The 20,226-nt window shown below is 40.9% G+C and overlaps 1 protein-coding gene across 8 annotated transcripts in view; it reads left to right on the top strand.

The window, feature by feature from the left end:
- Positions 1–20,226, top strand: part of LOC135484525 (cGMP-dependent protein kinase 1-like) — a 97,242-nt gene that overhangs the window by 16,045 nt on the left and 60,971 nt on the right. For 7 of the 8 annotated variants that reach the window (XM_064766116.1, XM_064766159.1, XM_064766151.1 and 4 more), the window contains exon 2: positions 12,053–12,751. In XM_064766116.1, the coding sequence (XP_064622186.1) occupies positions 12,243–12,751 (509 nt within the window). In that variant the 5' untranslated portion in view covers positions 12,053–12,242. Of the gene's footprint in view, positions 1–6,005; positions 6,076–12,052; positions 12,752–20,226 lie in introns of those variants that run through there. The other variant, XM_064766108.1, reaches the window with a different exon arrangement.

Raw genomic sequence — 20,226 nt, 5'->3', positions numbered from 1 at the left:
AAGAGAGTTGCAGTGAGATATGGGGCCTGGCGATCTTGACCATACTTGGGCAAAGCACTGAAAGACATAATATAATAGAACAAATCGGAATTAAGATGAAGTAACTCAATTCACCTACCTTTACAATGACATGTAAATTCTCCTGAACCAATCTTTCTCTCGCTCCTGGTCTACTTAAGAGCATACTGGAATCTCCTGAATGATCTCACCAAATTCCATAAATTGGATCTAATCTAATGATGAGTTCTCTTTAAACAACGGTCTTGCCTCGCAAGAGATCAAGACGCAAGTGATGTTTGGCCCTTGTTCCCCAACTAAATATCTTAGGACCATGTGAGAATGACTCCACAATTTCCCAGAAACTGTAACTGGCAGAGACAGGAAAAGTTAACTTCCTGTGCCAGACTCTCCCTCTTGCTGATCATCTCATAGGCTTAAAACGCCCACGCACCACTCCAAACCTGTCACCGACTGGTACCAATCCGGAGTTTCTTAGAAGTTTTAGAATATATGATAGCTTCCTTATACCTTGTGTCCTGTTGGGATGGTTGTTAGTGAGAACAACATCCTGACACGTTATGGTAAAAAGTGAACTAACTAACCTAAGTATAATATATGACATTGAGTTAAATGAAGTCTCATTTAACTGGTATAAAACTAACTATATATAAGATGATATGATTTGAACATAAATGTTGGATGATAATGGACACTGTTAATTGTGCCCCGTCACACATGTTTTGATAACGACACACACTACACCCGATTCCATTAGATCGTTTGCCACTGCGGCCACCTCCGCGACAAATCTATTTTCGACCGCAGCAAGTATTTTGTCGGTAGGGGAAGTCTCATTAAAGGTCGCCAACCGCACCAGATGGTAATTTGTAATTACCGAATTACCACTGGAGCCGAGAGAAATTGTCCCGTGGCAGCTACCGCAGCTACGTGGGAACACATTGCTGGGTCTCCCGGCTACGTGTAGTACTGAATACCGGTAAAAATGAAATTTCCTCTCCTAGAATTACATGTGGCTTAGTTTCAAGATGGCTGAACCGAGACTATTACAAACCCAGCCACAGCAATTTCCGTCAGAATTTGTGCTGATACGCCAGCATCGCCAAGGCAATGGAATCATTGTCAATACCAAGACTGTTTCCGAATTCATTCCATTTGTGTATCTCGGAACGGCGTAGCCATGGTTAGTTCCTTTTTGCATTAGGTTACTCCGCCTCATGTACTACAGAGGTAGTAAGTGTATAATCTTCTTCCGGTTGTGTGACGAGGCTACCGGTAAGGTTTCGACATTGCTCCCTCGATGGTCATCGTCTGACCTGTTGACACGGTTCCCGCCGGGCGAGCAGGCCGTCTCACCTTTGCCATTCATAAAAGCTCTAGCATCAGTTCCAGAGGCATGAAGACGGGGTGAAGTAAATATTGCACTTTGTGTTAGATTTCAACTCCGTTAATAGTCATTGGTTCGGATTATATACCCTTGGCGACGGCTGCAGGGGGCAGCTTCAGCAGATTAGTCGTCGTAGCGCTGATTAAAGCAGGTGGATGGTTTCATAGCCTGTGCATCGGGAAAGCCTTAGAGCAGTCGTCATGCTTGCGGAGGATTCAAAATAGCGGTGCTCAGAAAGAACTTTTTTAAATACGGATTTGACATTCAAGTCTGGCTGAGCAAATATGAATTATAGAGGGTATGTCGGAATGCATTGGTTGCATTGCTTGGATTATGTATACGCGGCAGTGAGAGGTATTCCTTGATGTTGTCGTCAACATGTCACTTAACGTTTTCGTTGTTGTCATTACAAGTTTTAGTTGTGCTGCATTGATACCTGTCCCTTCGATACATTTGTTACAAAAGAATCTTAAAGGTTGACTAAATTATGACGGCTACTGTTGTGGTGGTGGAATAGAGCATAGAGTACTTTCTAACACACTAAAAATAAAGGTTTTCCAAAGGGTTCTCAACAACACGGAAAACCAGACAGGGGAAAACCTTAAGTTATTTTCTCTGTTAAATCTACCGCAAAAAGATTTCACATGCGTCGGTTAAACCCCCCGAAAACCTAGTTCATTTCTGAGGGTGTTTATGCTTTCATTCCTGATGTTTTCGACCGAAAAGCAACCATAAACAGTTTTTAGCCAAAGGCAGTAACTGGTGCTTGTCTGTGGTTATTCTATCCTCGAACACTCAGTTCGCATCAGCTTTCGTTTGGCGACTTGGGGATGTTTTCGCGGCGACAGGTGTATGCGATCCCTTTTCTTATGGATTAGATTCAGCCCCGGAGCTTGTGCGTTTCTTTCTAAGAACAAATACACTGATACGGTAATGGAATCGGGTTGTAAGGCTCTCGGAGTTTGCTTGATGTTTTTGTCGTCGATGTAGAGAATGACTGGGTTCAGTTCCCGGCTCATTTTGGCATAGGAATAAGGTAACGCAAAACCGGCCACCCAGGTCCTCTTACATGTAGGCATCCGTCAGAGATGGCGCTCCAAAACGAGGTCATACGTTATTGTGCTCCTAACCTCACAGTTAAAAGAATTCAGGCTTGCCCAAAACACGATCTATTGTCTTTAAACAAAGCTCTCGTACACCTAGGCCTAAATTTCCATTGTTCTACTGTCTAATCAAAGGGTTATCAGGGCGAATCTTGATGGCATCGACCCCCACGAAAGCTGTTATACCATCAGATCGAAAGTCCAGCATTCTAAACATTGAACCACAGAGGTTGGAGATTTTCTTCGCGTCTAGTAGCCAGGCTATGGCGATATGACCCTTGTGTGAAATAGAGCGATATTTTTATTTCACACAAGCATCTGATCACCATGATGTTGAATTCGTTGATAATTATTTGTGTGGTTTCCACTTTAATGGAGGACCTGCCATCAATAAATGATAGTTGTTTTTAATCAAACGATGCCTTGGCTGGTTCCCACTGTTTTTTTGGTCGGAATCCGTGTTTTAATGACATTGTGCCAACTTGTATAGATGAGGAATCTGTAAGCACTTCTGCCAAGAAATTGGAAGTGAATGTACTCGAAAACGAAGTTAAAATGGTCGTGACCTTGGTCCTGAGAGCAATTTCCCTTTCAACGAAATGACGTATATGAAGTGACGTTACGCGAAAGGTAACTTGAGAGTTTGGATAAGAAGAATATTAAAGGTAACGTTCTTTTATCTTGTTTTTGACATTTGCATGTTGCTATGGGGATGTAACTATTAAATAGATTTGACAGATGGTGGGTGTAGTTTTATTTAAGCATCCCGTGTCACGTGGTCCGTGATATGATGTTTCTGCCGTTTGATATTCATTTGTAACACTCATGAGACAACTCTTGATATGCGGCAACCAAATCATTCAGGGTTATTCTCTACGCAATGACAAAGTTGTCAGGCCACACGCCATTGACCAATAAACTAGGGAGAAAATTTAATTTACTCACTGGAAACTGCTGAAATTGTGGTGTAAACTTGTACATTCCATTGAGATTATATGATAAAATTATAAGCCTATTCTCGCAAATGTGTCTATTTATCATGCCACTCGCATGGAATAGTTACAATTGGTTTAATAGTGCCGCCAGAGACAGTGCCATCAACCCGGCTGATTCAACTAAAATCATGCGGAATTGCAGTTATTATTATAATCAAATCATGTTGTCCCATCCCTTAGATGTGCCATAGAAAGCAGTCGATGTTTTTCCTTCCGATTAACTTGAAACCTGCGAACTGCCTTGTTTTGTTTGATGTCGATGTCGAAGGTTCCATATGTGAGGCTTCTCTGCCTGCTGATGTCAGGCTATAGTTGCCATCTCAATTTGACGGTGTCTGCGCTGGGCCCATCCGGATAGATGCTAACATAGATGGAAAATCTCCCATATAGATGCGCTGATACGAATCACTTCGTCGTTTTTGCCATTGTAAAGCTGTTCCAAACAGTTGAAGAGTCATTGATATCATTTCACAACTGGCATATGAGTAGAGGTCTCGAGTAAAGTCGATCAACGTAAAGTCTGACCCGGATGCAGAATGCAGGAAATACGGCTTCTTGTTCAGTGAATTGGGACGTTATCAGTATACATGTAACTTGCTTGTTTACAATGAAATTGTGGGCAAGGAGGGAATTTGATTTGTCTCCTGAAGATTGATAGGCATGGACCAGGGCTTCATCGATCCGCCGATTGGACCAAACGTAGCATCGATTGGATCATTTCGACATCCGGCACGCAGAGGACTAATCAATTATAAATTAACATGGCCGACTTATAAATAATATGTCTCGGGAGAATATGTAGCCTACACGCAAACCAATTAACAATATAATATTATATGTCACAGCGCTATTTTAGTAGCAAAATCCTTCTTATGTGCTCAAGGACATGCTATGATATATGAACTCCACATAAACTGTACCATATAATGCACATTAACGAAAGCAAGAAACCATTGTCTCGTGGCGAATGATATGTACTTTACCTACCTTTAGGTATTACAGACGTCATTGTAGCATCAATAATTGCCCATGCTGACGTCTTGTAGTGCTTATTGAGACATAGTTATGTAATGAGTTTCAAGTATCCAATCCATTATCCAGTTTCGTTGTCATAGCGGTGACATCATGGCAATGACGAAAATGATGCTATAGAAAGGGTTTTCTGTCGTAAAGGCTACCAGCAGTCATTCTATCATTCTTTATCTACACTTCATCCGTCATTCTGAACCTCAGGTCTACATGCCCTTTAAATGTACCTTTAGCCGACAAGAAGAAGAAAGAAAGACATACGAAATTCTTTGTCATAATTAAACATGGATAATAGTGGAAGCTACCAGATGTTGAACTGCTCAGTATATACGCGCCCACCTCGTCTTTATATCCGGAAATTGCTTCTAGCTATCTCAGCCAGCGTCCTCCCTTTTTGTCACTGTCCATTCCCTGACACCAAAAGCCTTGCAGAAACATACGAGACTTATTTCCGGCGGTAACTAAGCTGCACGTTAAGCCGCGGTCAGTCTGATGGATGCCTCATATCATATCAACGATGACAGGCTTTGCCGATGGCGCTGACCCTTGTCCATCACTGCAAGATACTCAAGACGATTATTGGTGCTTCGTGGCCTTGCTTAGCTCCTGATTGCACCAGATTCTCAGAAAAACTTTAAAATCATACCAGACGTTGCGCTATACTCCAGCTCATTCCCTTTCGGTCGGGAATCGCTTCTCGCTTCAGGCAGCCACTCGCTCCCTGACCTTTTTGCCAAGTGCCATGTTGCCGTTAAGACTCGCCCTTATACATAGTGTAGGTATTGGTGCTTCGTGGCCTCACTGAGCTCATCTCATGTTCTTGGTTCTTATGTGCGGAGACACATAAAGCTCGGATTTGCCAAGATTCACTAAAACAGCAATTTTAACCCTTGTTCGGCCTCACGCAACCTTTGAAAGTGCAGTAGTAATACCCCTGAAGGTTTTTTGGATCCTGATAAAACCACTAAGCGTTTTCACTTCGCAGAAACCTCTACATGGTGCATACTTGTGTTGGTGATACACCGAGTTTTTTCAAAAGCTTAAACCTTTCTTTCTAAGAGTGCACTATGGCCCATATAAACCGATCTAATTTTTACCTACTTTACCAATCCACAAGATATTAATTGATGCCAACTGCAAGTGACCAGCATTTATTATACTTATCAATGCAAGGAGGACATCCACTTTAAACAATATTTGCTTACAATGTTGAGAGATGGTAAACTGCAAACAATTCTACCTCGAGCAAATCGATCAATGAATTCCAATTCTATTTTCAATAGCACTTGTGGAGGATCCTCAATCGGCAAATCGTGCGTTGGTCAAACTGGGTCGAGGTCTTCTTCCTTTTGTGTTCCGCCGTCAGATAGCAGACGATATGTCACGTGGTTATTTTGGGGTCATCTCAAATCTATTAGACACCTGGTCATTGAGGTTAACGGTGATACGTGAGATACGGGAGCAATCGCTCCAAATATGTTCAAATCTGTGAACGGTCACAGCTAATCGACAGTCTAGTGATATTCTTAAACATTCATGAAAGGTAAGTCACTTCTAACTTGCTTTTTTTACAAACCAAGAGCATAATGACATTCCAAAATAGTGTTTCTCTTATAACTACTTTCGCTTCTCCGATACACCCTGACTCACAGGATGTTTGAGTCAGCTTACGCTTATTGGTTGGCATTTCTTTCTACCTCCAGCTTCGCTTTCTTGCAACTTGAATGTTTACCAATCAAAATGCTTCAGCTTTGAGACAAATACATTTAATGATGACAGCAGTGTGTGTCCTTCACGAAGACCCAAATGACTTTCTTCATAGGAATGCAATCTGTTTTCTAAAGAAGAGCCGAAGGCGGACCTATCGCAGATTTGTATCCGTTATAATACGTCTTATTCTAAAGAACACTGACGAAAATATCGTCATTCAGTTTTTTTTATATGCAATGCCGTCCCGCATTGGATATTTACTCATTGATTAAGACCGTTATTAGTGCTTGACGTCATGCCATAAAATTCTCAAAGAATTCAATATAGATATCACAGAGTTCATTTAGATTTAAATGGGTGATATCAAGAATCCATAAAGAATCATCATATTTATTCTTGGTGATATGCATCACATCATTATATATCATGGAGTCTTGTAGAACATCCATTTCAGTTTTACAACCAAATCCTACCACCTTGTAATTGAATACCATACATCTTGAACATTTTATGCAGGCAATGCCACAACTCTGTATCTACTGCATGTAACATTGCATTGAACACAATGTAAATAAAATTTCCAATATCCTGTCTGTGCAAATTTCCGTTGTTAGGTAGGTAGGCCTATATGAAGTGAAGCTCAGTTATGGGAACATGAAAATAAACCACCTTATCAAACCAGCGTAATCAGCATCCTGATATAAGCAGTGGTTTTAAATATACTCCGCTCTCGATATTTCATTTTGTATACGAGGTAGGAGTATCAAAAACCTGATCTCAGGATGCGTAATCAGCAGCACAGGCGGATACATTCAACAAGCACAGCCAATATGCACAGTCGTGCCTCGTTTCTCATCAATATCTGATATTTAGCAAAATCTCGCCCGGGAAATCTCGATCAGGCCATATGGGACGTTTCCGAGCGATGTATTTGGACAAATTAACTACAGCCAGCCACATCGATCTCGGCCATGTTTATACACCAGTCCCAGTTGACGGGTTTGCACTGAATCGTCACCGCTTTTTTCCATGTTCAATCTATGAAGCCATTCTTGAATGATTCGAATTTGAATATCGAATTGTGAGTCTGTCAATAGAGCTGGTGATGATCGCGATGTTTGACAGAACTGGATAAATAGTCTCACATGGTGTAGGAAGCGAGGGATGTAATGATTTAGAGTTGGTTGTCAATAGGCCTATAGTTGACACCCGACTACTGACTCGCACTCATCGATCTGAGAAATTCCTTTTTGGCCCATATCCTCCGTATAAGATCATTATTGGAAGCCTCCAGTGAGTTGAAGCCTAATTTGTTAATAGTGATACAGCCAAACGCGTAAATATCTAGTTAGCAGGCAGCTGCTTGATACGCTACTTCGCTGGTTCTAACCATGCTCCCGGAGAAATGAGACGGCGTCACAGCGAGTTGAATGCCACTGGTAGTTGCCACATTTTGTGGTGCGAATAGGTTGAATCCCATAAAACGCCTTGGCTCACATCTGATCAGGGCGTAATTGGTCAGATTCCAACTGGTAGAACACACTGATTGGTGACGTGGTCGCATATACCCCGGCTTTGCGGCGACATCCCCATCTGAATCCGCAATAAATTACAGTAGTGCAAACATGGTCAACCCACACGGACACTCGAAAACGACAAAATAGATTTTCCAGCTCGGCAAATTCCGTCGATGGCAAATAGGATGTTGGCTTTTGGACTCATTCTCGAGCATCTGCGGGATAATCTTGGTGCTGGTAAAGACATCTTGGAGCTCACTCAGTGTCGGTGTCCTTCACTGGGGGCCAGGTTAAGGCGATTCGCCTGGGTGGCTAGATTTTCTCCCCAACGTGGCTCATCAGCAGCAACTTCTACATGGTAAAAGGATAAAGCTTGTGAAATTTTATTTTGAGTTACGCAAACTGCAAGTAGGTATTTCTGCAGGCCTACAGAGTAATGACAAAACATTCCAAGTGCTATACATGCATACCTTCCTTCAACGCTTTCAATACAGCAGCCAGCGCAGGACGTTCTTCTGTCGTTCTATAGACGCTGTTTGATGCAGCTATATACAGACACTGATTACAAGACAGAGTACTGCATCAAACGGTTAAAATACTGCATCGAATGTGAGAAGAAGAATGCGAAATGTTCAATAAAGAAAGGCTATCGCATTCATGAGCTACATTGCCATTGATGTCGGCTAATCCCGTCAACAAAGCAAATCGGATCGGAGCGATCAGCTCACAAGCAACACGACCCTCTCTTCAGAGTACTGAATGAACCGAAACTCCCTATACCTGCAAGCAGTCTAAAAAATGACACCTAGCAAGGTCGTCAATGAAATATATCTTCTATGAGAGCTGATGCTACCTCTCGTCCTCGTCAGTAGGAAATCCATCTTCTAGAGTTGATGTTACTCCGTTCTCGCATACCGATTTATCGGCCTTGTACGTCGGTATCCGAGACGTGTCTTCAGGATTGACGCACACCAATAACTCGGCATGTGTCCCCGTTGTGCTTACCCAAAGTTGAAAGCATTAGCATTGCCTCCAGGGCGTTTAGCGTAGACCGCGACTTGACATAGCCGACCCGGTAATTGAAAGTCAACGACATCGTGTAACTTAGATCGAAAAAAGGACTCTACAGAAGGCTATGTCATCATGACAAGATGAAATGAACCATTAGGCTAGGAGGATTTTTTGCCATTTTGCTCTGGGTTAAAATCTTCTCTGAGGCTAGTTTTCTATACGTGTTGGTGATCTGTACGTTGGAAATATATCGAAGATTCCTTGTGTTCTTTTGCCTGGATGTGGGCGTATCTTTATGGAAGCATCTTTCAAAAGAGATGTTTGATCAAGTGACATTTTAGGATGGAGACATTAATCATAAAACCCAATACCAATACTTGTAGGACTGTTCTCCTGATATGTCATCTTCAGCCTTCTTTGTCTTTGACTGGATTTTGGTTGCGAGTTAGTCCGGTGAATTCTTCGTGATGTAGAAAGGAGGATAGTGTGTACGAACTTTGATGATTGTGGTTACGATTTCAGGTATTATCGACTCTCGATTAAATATACCTCGTTGTTTCCTTGGTAGGTTCGCGTTCTATACCAGTTGTATTACGATCGACACATGCACACTATCATTGGATGACACTATTTGATAATCCGTCCACCCATTGACCGTTCTTTAAATGGTTAATCCAATACAGATATAATCCATCTCTATGGTTGCCACTCTATCTCTATTACGTCCCAAGCACCCCATTTGAGTGGGCAGTTGTCCAATAAAGATAGTAAATGATAGCATGGAGGATAATTCCCTCGGGTGTCGTTAAGTTTACCCCAGATGTACATGTAATGACAGACCTTGTTTTTGGACAACCAGTCCCGCCTACATGTAGCTTGCCCGTAATTCGAACTCACGCTTTTTGACCAAGTCAGACGCCCTAGCCTGTATACGTAAGGTACACCATCATCGAATTACTTGTACACTGAAATTATTACTGATATGAAGATTATACATGGCAATATCCACTGGAAAAAGTTAGAAATGAGCTGTAATGTTGATTGTCATTGCCCAAGGCAAGTCACTCCTTTATTGTCTTATTACTGATTAGTTGTTGGAGCCGGAGGTTGATCAAGAACACTCCACTTTCATAAACATTCGTGTTGGGAATATCAATCCAGAGTGGTTAAAACTTTTGTTCGCGACAAAAAAATCGAATTGTGGACTCAAAACCTTCGGCAACAAGTCGATAGGGTTACGACGCCGGTTACAATGATGATGACATTTAAATGAGTATCTAGCCAATACAATGAAATGGTTGGGACTCCGTCTGTGCGAATGTCACTTTGCACCTCGAGGGTGAGAGAGACAGATCGATCGATGCTTCCTCTGATTGTGTACGCCATCTGCGAACATTCGCAGGAGGAGGAGACAAAGAAAGGCGATTGCAAGTAGGCTCGTGGAGAGCCAGGGCGACTGAAGTGTTCGCCGACTGAAAATATAAGCTGACTAGGCACTTATTCCATTACATTCCTCAAGCAGCATTTTACGACTTCCTACCGCATCGGCCAGTGAGAAGCCTTTGCGGCTTCAGGATTGTACCAATCGCATTGCTGTTGGAAGGTGAATGCATCTAATCCAAAGTTACAAGTCGTTCTCAGGAGACAAAATACCACTGAACTTGTCGAGTAACGAACAACCGAGTGATAATGATGGGATGAATCGCAGTATAGATACGTTCTTCTCGTGTATGCTGATGCCGAGTCTTCGATAGTTCAGCTGATTCCAACTAGACGGCGATAAGTTCAGAATGATATTTTCTTTTTATCCCCCACTATATGTTACGTCAGTCACTTAAAACTTTAAAATACTCTCTGCAAACATGTCAGAGGGAACTTTGGACGGATGCAATACAGCCGACAGTTCAGCTTTCATCAAAGTATATAATAGATGAGCAGACTGGGATGGCATTGATTGTGTAGTATGCGCCGACAATGCAACTGATGTGCGAGCCCTCAAGCATAATAAAGCTCTGGTTACCATTCATCTCTCATTGCTGAACATGCAATTGACACTGATACAGAATCAGTCCCGTGCTTTCGTGCTGAAAGGACGTTTCATCCGGGCGAGTGCAAGATTGCTTGTATATCTAGCTGTCCGACAAGGTTACAGTGATTATCTCTCATTAATCCAGTTGGAATCGCACCAGCCGCTTGCACTGACCAGTCAAATTTCTTCTCATTGCAGTTAGAGTGTCCCTCTTCAACATAAGCTCGCCAGAACACCCGCTGGCTCCTCAGTTTCTTCCATTTCAGTTTATAGCTCACCCATATTCAGCATTCGCTGGCTGACTATTTTCTTCTCTTATTGCAGTTGGGTGACGCTTCGAGAACATTCGCTTGCTAATCAGTTTCTACTATTGCATTTATAACACCCCTCTACAACATCCTGCTCTAACTAATCACTTTCTTTTCATTGTAGTTGAATCACCTCTCAACAACATACTCTGGCTAATCAGTTTCTTCTCACTGTAGTTGAATCACCCCGCAACAGTACACGCTGGCTAATCAGTTTCTTCTCATTGTAGTTGAATCACCCCGCAACAGTACACGCTGGCTAATCAGTTTCTCCTCATTGTAGTTGAATCACCCCGCAACAGTACACGCTGGCTAATCAGTTTCTCCTCATTGTAGTTGAATCACCCCGCAACAGTACACGCTGGCTAATCAGTTTCTTCTCATTGTAGTTGATCACCCCGCAACAGTACACGCTGGCTAATCAGTTTCTTCTCATTGTAGTTGAATCACCCCGCAACAGTACACGCTGGCTAATCAGTTTCTTCTCATTGTACATGTATATACATGGCACCTGGTCAACATTTTACCGAGAATGTTACCGCAAATGTTGAGAAAATGTTGGTTACAAAGAGCTTTAGTGTTATATCAGGACGGGACATTGGATGTAATGGCTAAGATGTATACGTGTAGTGCTGCTTTGATTGAGTGTATTTTAGGAACGATGCTAAGGCCTGCTGTCGGAATGTGTTCATTGATAGAGCACCTCTGCACAAAAACACAGGCGAATAATCAGTTCGTTCACTTTGCAGTTTGAACAGCCACAGGCCTATTACTTTCCCTCCAGTTGTACTGAAAGTATTCATGCAGATTACACCTCATCTCATACAGCCCTTCCTCACATACATCACCACAAACATGAACAACAGGATATCTATAAATGAATTAAAAACAGATAACATCAATCTTATATCGTATTTTGATTCAGATATCAAACTATCATTTCAGGTTATCCGGTGGCACTCCAAGCGGTTTTGTGAAATAATACGATCACAACAAATCGTTCATCTCGTGAGAAGTGGGATTTCCTGGTATATGCTTTGGTTGCCGTGGATACATGTAGCCGATTAATTGCCACCAGCAGACCACAGCCAATCAGATTATTTCTCACTCGTGACGTAGCTCGCCCGCAGTATAAATGCCTCCGCCAGATCAAACACCGGGCAAACGCATACCTGCCAGTAGTCCGCCGAAGAAACGGGTCGGGACCGGTCCCGGGACTACAGGGTCTGTTACACCAAGATCCAAAATGGGCAACGGCGCTAGCGCTACCCAGGTTGTAGTGGACGGGGAGACGTTTGACTTGGTCAAACTAAAGGTGCTCTTGCCCGACCTAAAACGGGAAATTAAGCAGAAGAATACTAAACTTGAGGAATATGAAATTGAACTCGCGCAGTTACGGCGAAAGTTAGAGGACAGGGATTCGGAGGTTATAAGACTGAAAGAGGAGGTGGATAAGTATAAGTCTGTGCTGCAACTGACGGTTCATAAGGATGGCAAGCCTGATATCTTGGCTACCATTCATGAGGAGGCGGCTATGGCCGGCCAGCAAGAGGGACAGAGGAATAAAAAGCAGGGTGTTTCGGGCGAGAGTACAAACGTATCGCAAGGAGCAGTGGAACTTAAACGATTTGACAAAGAATTCAGGTAGGAGCTTTTACTTTTATCTGTTTACCATGTTTCACCAATATGAATATATGCTGTATACTAGCTATGTAGCCTCATGCTAGTGAATTCTATATTTATAATGGATTTCGCGGCCGATAATCTGAAATCGGTAACTAGGGAAACCGTCAAAATGGCGGATTGTTTATATCCCGGGAGCACGTGTGGCGCTTGCCTCAGATCGATGGCAAATTGTGTGTTGCTGTGATTTGGGGTAATTAGTCTCTGACAAATGCTTCAGATGGTTTCTTGCGCGAATTTTCAGTGCTTTCATATGTGTAGTCGATATACTAGTATACTGAACATGTGTGCTGTGGCCGAGTTCCGACTTTCGCAATATCTATTGAGTGCCAATCCTTCCAAAAATATAAAATCGACATCAATTAAGTTGAAATAGTTTTTAAATCTTTAAATTCAGTCAAAGACGATGAATGGGCCTGGAATCAGCATAAGGTGACATGCAATCTTTAAGATAAAAAAACCAAACAAAGTTACATGTCGACATCCTTGCTGGCGTCAGACGCTGGATCCATTGTCGTTGGCTGGTGATAAAATGAGAAACAACGATGTGCTTAAATTGCTGTGCAGTTCAAATACTGCATTGTATCTTAACTATGAATGATTCATATAATCACCAGGTCGGAATGCAATAGGGAACTAGGCCTGGGCTTTGTCACTGATAAAATACTGACATATAGGGAAGATAAGAATCAATGACTAAAAATACCACAAGGGAACAGGGTGATATCAGTGGACGGTTCAAGTCGAGACGCGATGTTTCTTTAGCAATCCTTCATTTACATCGAAGTGAAACATTGAACTCGGCCATCCTACATTAGGTCAAATGTCATCTAGGATAACTAATATAAATCGTAATGCAGCTTTCCTAATGCATTGCCATTAGCCTCAGTTTTTCCATTCTTGGTGAAAAAAGGTACTTTACGGCTCTCTCGCATTGCATCCTATATTGTTGGTTCCAGCTCTGATTGGTCAGACATTATTGGTCTTGGGTGCCACGAGCAAGACTATTGATAAATTGGCCATTAGCAAACATTGGCAATACCAACCATGTGGGCTGCTCACATTTGACTATCGTTTAGTATTTGATTTTGTCCTGACAAATGAGAAAATGCCGTTAGCAAATTGTCAGACACATCCACAGTGCATGCTCATATCTCAGTTACCCACTGAACGGTTTTGTACATACACAAATTATCATATAATGTGCTTGTTGAAAACCATGCAGATACTGATTTGACCTTTAGTTGTTGAATGACTGACCTCGGATGTTATGTAAAATACCAATTGTCCCAAGTATGTTAAACTACAATTAACTTATAATTATAGGCATGTGGGTTGAAACATTATCATGAATTGAAATCTAACTATTGTAATAATAATATTACAACTTCAAGAGAGGTATATAACGCACTTGACCCGATTTGGAACATCAGTATTTCGTATGAATGTGCAGCTAAGGTGGTCTATTTAATCTCTCATTATATACACTTTTGGTGGAAAAGATAAGACAAATGTGTCAATGATTTTATAGTAAAGGATATCATTATGTTGTCATACTTGTTATAAGTTTTTTGTCAGCACACTATATATATAGAGTGGTTTAACGAGACTTCATCGCCTGCCATACTGGAGGGAGAGACAAAAGTGCCCGAGACAGCCTTTGATTCAGTTCAGTCAGGCAGGCACGACAAATCATTGTTCTGCCCTCCAGCATGGCTGACCGTGAAAACAAATCAGTTAAAGTATGCTCTGCGCATTGTGTGACTAATCAACCTTGCCGGTTGTTAATTGCAACTTGTGGCTGGTCGTTAATTAGCGCCAATATTCTCGTTACCTCATCATTTGTGCGTATTGGACCTTGTCAAATAGTGACAATTAGGTGACGTTCATGATGTCACCATTGGTTTCTATGACGACTTAGTAACAAGACAATTGTAAACTTGCCAAGCCCGATGTTGCGTTTTTTTCCTCTATTAGCCACAGAGTCAGAGCCAGAATGTGTCTGTCTTTATTTCAAGCATAAAAAACATACTTTCAGGTCGTGTTTTGGCTGATGAAAAAAAATGAAATGGAATATTATCGTTTTCTTGCACAAATTTGTGTTCGATACGATCTTCTTTTTATAGGAGGTTCAAATGGGGACACACATTGTGTATATCAGTCAACACAGGTTCATGAATCTTTAGATCTGTGGTTAACAGCTACATTGTACCTGAGTATGTCGACCCCAAGGCTAATCCATCTTCGCTGCTTACTTGTCGCCGGCTGACAAATCCCTGGACGAAACCTGGTTTTCCGTCAGCTGTCACGTACCGGGTGTACTATTCCAATAAATTGTACACTCGATGAATGCACTGTTTGCTTGGCCATCATATCCGCGGTACACAGTTTACCTTTTTAGCCAAACAGCAGCATGATAGAGGAAAGCAAACATTCAGAGCAAATAATGCGCCGAATAAATATCAGGAGTGTACAGAAATAGATCAATATTCACATTTTCTTTCGGAAGATCAGGTAGTTTTTCGTTCGAAGTTGATGGTGATTGCCCTCATGAACGGGTATAAATTCCCGTAAACGATTATAGACCATCAATACTAACTCTTATCTCAGTATTCGTTAAGTGTTCCATCATCATCATCTCAACTTGTTCTTGAATGAAACGAACGGCCAGGAAACATCTGATGGTGAGAATGCGAAATATCCTCTTGAGAGAATTGGCACTCTAAATCTACGTTTTCCTAATGGAGGCCACGTTCGAGTCATTCATTGCATCTGGTTTCTGGGGAATCGTGTTCGCTTTATAAATAAAGGATGAAACAGTTACAATTTGATGGTTTACCAAACTCCATAAATGTTGAAATATCTTAAAGATAAACAAGAACGTCCAGTGATATTTTCGGCAGGCAACATCGGGGTTGTATGAGGAAGACCCTATATCAAAACTGGTAAGATTTTGGCGATTTGGGTGGAATTGCTCAAAGGTCTGTTATAATAGGTCATTCTTTTGAAACATTTGAAATTTAGAGGAGGCTATCATGATAGCATATCAAGACAACGAAGAGGTAACCTTTTCAGAAAGTAGGCCTATCAGGTGCATAAGTGCCCATGTCGTCTAGACATTGTGGGATGTTGCTTGCCATTTCAATGCACGTTGATAAAAAAGGGCACACACAAATAGACTCGGAGACATGTCTGATGCATTATGAGATCTAATATTTCGTCGAGTACATGAATCTTTATTAACAATATTTGACATAAATCAGAATGTTAATTTTTACACAATCAATGGAAAGAGTCTTTACCTTGACAGTTTCGAGAAGTGACACTTCTCTTCCTCAGAAAGTTATAGTTAGTTCTGAGTTTTGACCGCTAGATGTAGAACTAACTAACTTTCTGAGGAAGAGAATTGTCACTTCTCGAAACTGTCAAGGTAAAGACTCTTTCCATTGGTTGTGTAAAAATTAACATTCTGATTTATATTCACTCACAATCAGATGAATATTTTCAATGAATATTTGACATATTTTATAATCATGACAAAGCATTGACGTACGTGTGGTGGCCCCTTTAAAACATTTTCAAGAAATGTAAAACGCAGGCTTAAATTGAAATGCACGTACATCGACTAGTCAACGTGGTCATCATCAGCAGCCAATCAGCGTTCGTGAGAGCCAAGACAAGGACAACGCCAAGATGGCCGCCGTCGTTACAGCGAGATACAAATGTCCTGGCATACGCGTATCTTTGTAAGACAAATTGTACGTCACCTTGAGAGTGGTCTCTACTTCTCCATCAAACAATATCAACCCGAGAGGTTATAATTGATCACACTCAGAGGAGTTTGCGTCTTTCCTCAATGGTTGTTCGATGGATTGTTTGCCTGTTGACGATCTTTGAACACGTGTTATTGAAAGGGTAGTATTGATGGTTAAGAAATGGCGCACAAACAGCGCAAATATCTCTTGGAAGTCTTACATAGTTCAGTCAGTGATTACTTTTAAAAAGCAGGGAGGTCGAGATCAGAGACTTATCACGGATACTTGTACGTAGACGTGTAGAAATGTACACAAAATTCGTCCTCTTTCTACAAAGTTTTATCCGTATACCCCCGGTACGTTTAAGGATCCTTGAGAACTCGCTGTTATCATCCTTCCTAATAGTAAAACGGGCTGTACCCTGCCACACGACGCTGACGGGATTGTATCCGTATGCAATATCGTAAGAAACCGACATAACATACATATAAAATGTCCTCGCATGTTACCAAGCAACTGACCATGGGGTGTTAATTGTATTACTTATATCACTTCGTGCCTGTACAATTATTATACTTCTATCCTGCAGTATACACGTGTAGTGTAATGCTAGTGTTGTCGGTATTGTGAAAAGTTTGAAATGCCATAAGCTCACAATTTGCAGCATATTCTTCGAAAGGGCTATAAAGAGCAGAAAACGCGTTAATATGTCATGTACTAAATCCCCCATATAGCCAAAATTACTTTCCTTTATTTATATCATCATTTCCCCATTGGACTGTTCTGATATTTGATTAAACTTTTAATAGTTCCAAAAGTCAGATCATGAATGCCTTGGACCGCTTTTTATTGCGCAGTAAGACCATCGATTAAAAAAGTGACAAGATAGCAATCAAATAAAAAATACACCTACATAACCATAAATATTTTCCGTCAAAATATTTGGTTACTTGTAAATCGAGGTACTATACTCTGTCTTGTTGATAACTGAGTTAGGAGCAGTAGTGTGTTACTGTTGATTCTAGCACCATATTTTAGGCATAGCTTCAGCTGAGAGTTATGAATGAACCTGACTGCTTGAGGCAGAAAGAACATTCGTTTCACAGTTGTGGAACATGGGATACTTTGAATAATACTATAACATGATGTAGGCCTACCTGAAGCGAAGATGATATGATGTGATCCGCTCGCAGTTATTTTGATGGTAGCAGAGCTAACACGTATTTTCTCTTCGGTTAAAACAGTTACGTCTGGCACAGGAAGTACATATGTACACCCTTGTCGGAAAGTTTATGGACACCAGTTTTTGCACATTTTCTCAAAAACGGCTAATCCTATTGAACCCAAATATTCACCAATGGTGGAGAATCTTCCTGGCTATCGAATGACGTGATAGTTGATATCAGGACCAATTGCATAACAAAGTTATTACATAATTTTGAGAGGCATCTATTTTTCACTTTTTGGTTGATTTTTTTTAAATCGAAGTATAAATCTTGCATCATACAGATAACAATGCTAAGACTTTCTGTGAAGAAAGTATTTGAAAATATCATTTACTTTTCATGATATATCAAAATATCAAAATTTTGAGATTCTGAAAATTTTGAGATTTTTCAGATTTTTCGATATATCCTAGTAGTACCCATGTCCCCTGAATGAATGGTGATTTTTTTCTGATTTTCAACTAAAGGAACATCTTGAAATTATAATATGAAAATTTTCATACTACCAAGTATCCACCTTTTCTCAGCAATATTAGTTGCTAGCTGTGCTAAATTGGTGCCAATCATTATTTGGGTATGACTTCTCAATGATACAGTTGCAAAAAACCCAAAAATATCAAATTATCAAAATATCAAAATTTTGATATTTCGATATATCTCAAAACCGAAATGAGATTTATCCAAATTTTTTTCACAGAAAGTCTTAGCTATGTGCAATATATACTGTAGGTTAATTTGGTTTTGAAAAATTGATTAACAAAAAAGTAAAAAAAAGATCCCTCTCAAAATTATGTAATAACTTTGTTATGCAATTGGTCCTGATATCAACTATCACGTCATTCGATAGCCAAGAAGATTCTCCACCATTGGTGAAAATTTGGGTTCAATAGGATTAGCCGTTTTTGAGAAAATGTGCAAAAACTGGTGTCCATAAACTTTCCGACAAGGGTGTACATCATAATGCACCTGATTGAACCCTCATACGACGCCGACGGAACCGTATACGTATGTAATATCGTAAAAAACCGGCATATTATACATGTACAACTGATTGTGAGTTGCTCGTTTCGAACATGAAACCAGACAACGGGTTTTCTTTTTCCGTCACTCTCCCGATCCTTTGTGAGACCACACAGGTGAATCCATCAGAGAAAGAACACCCAGCATGTCTACTCCGGGGCCCTTGCTCTAGTCAACCCCTTGGAAATGGTCTGGGGACAACAAGAATCGCGAACGAAGTAGATCTTGGATCAGTTGACCGGTCGAGGCACCAAACAAACCCGCTAAAATTGTCAAGAACGAATTCCTTTGCTAGACTGTCTGATGCTGTTTTACACGAAGAGCATCATCGTCCACCAAATTGAGTGTTTGTTGGTACTGCAAGTGTAATAAGCCTTCTCTCGCATTCGAGCAGACACGAAACAGGTGTTTAAGTGGTGAGCAGAGTAAACATGGTTCTCTCTGAATGAGAAGAAAACACATTCCAAACAAGTTTCGTGCTCAGAATTGCCGGAGAGAGTATGAGAATTATGAGTAGACTGCCTTCCATTAGGTTCTTGAATTACTCGATCGGTCCTTTGAATGAAACACGGAAGCAGATGAGTGCCTCTATACCATCTGTATCGTGGTGAGCAGTAACAACGTAATGTTAGTAGTGATTTGTACGCAATTCGTCAACCCATATGAACTCACCTCTAAGGCGCGGCAGGACGAAGAGGATTCGTGCTGAAAAATATGTCTCCGAGAATCAATCTCAAATTCAAATTGTCTTGATTTCAAAGTCCAATCAAATAATATCGAGTCCAAATGGAGTTATTTCGAGGTCAAGCCAATCAGGTCCGATCAGTTGATGCCAAGTTTCCAGTCCGTTGTAGCATGTCAATGAAAGTCATCTGTCTCTTCAAAATCTCCGAAGCCATCCCTTTTTATATATAAATGTGAACAGCAGGGATGTGCCAAGGACTGGTACCATCTTTCATTAGCAGATTCGCGGCGATCACCCACGACAACGCCTTCTGAATCAATTTACTTGATACTTTCTGCGATGATGAAGAAACTATCGTTTATGTTTTTCAGTTTTGAAAACAATCCATATTCTTTTTTATTTACTGGAGTACACGTATTTGTAGTTATACGTATAATTAGGAGAATGTGCATGCATGCACATGGAATTAGCGCTGGAAAATACATTAGAGTGAAAATAGACGCAATTTGAGTCGTGTATCATAATGACTTTAAAAGTACTGCGCGTAGTAAGCGTCAATCCTACCTATAAACAATATTGGGCGTTGACTTTGTGCTCTTTTAACGGAGGAGAACGGCGGAGAAAACCGATGGAAATTACAAACATTGCTGAAAAAAATCAAAATCTTAATTTTTGCCACTATAACGATAATGTATAGGAGTACAAGAGAGAGCATTTCAAATATATTGTAATGATCTAAGGGGCCTTCAT

Source organism: Lineus longissimus, chromosome 1 (assembly GCF_910592395.1).
Source record: "Lineus longissimus chromosome 1, tnLinLong1.2, whole genome shotgun sequence".
NCBI classification, from domain to species: domain Eukaryota; kingdom Metazoa; phylum Nemertea; class Pilidiophora; order Heteronemertea; family Lineidae; genus Lineus; species Lineus longissimus.
Note: the sequence above shows the minus strand (reverse complement) of the source record. Positions and strands in the feature narration are given on the sequence as shown.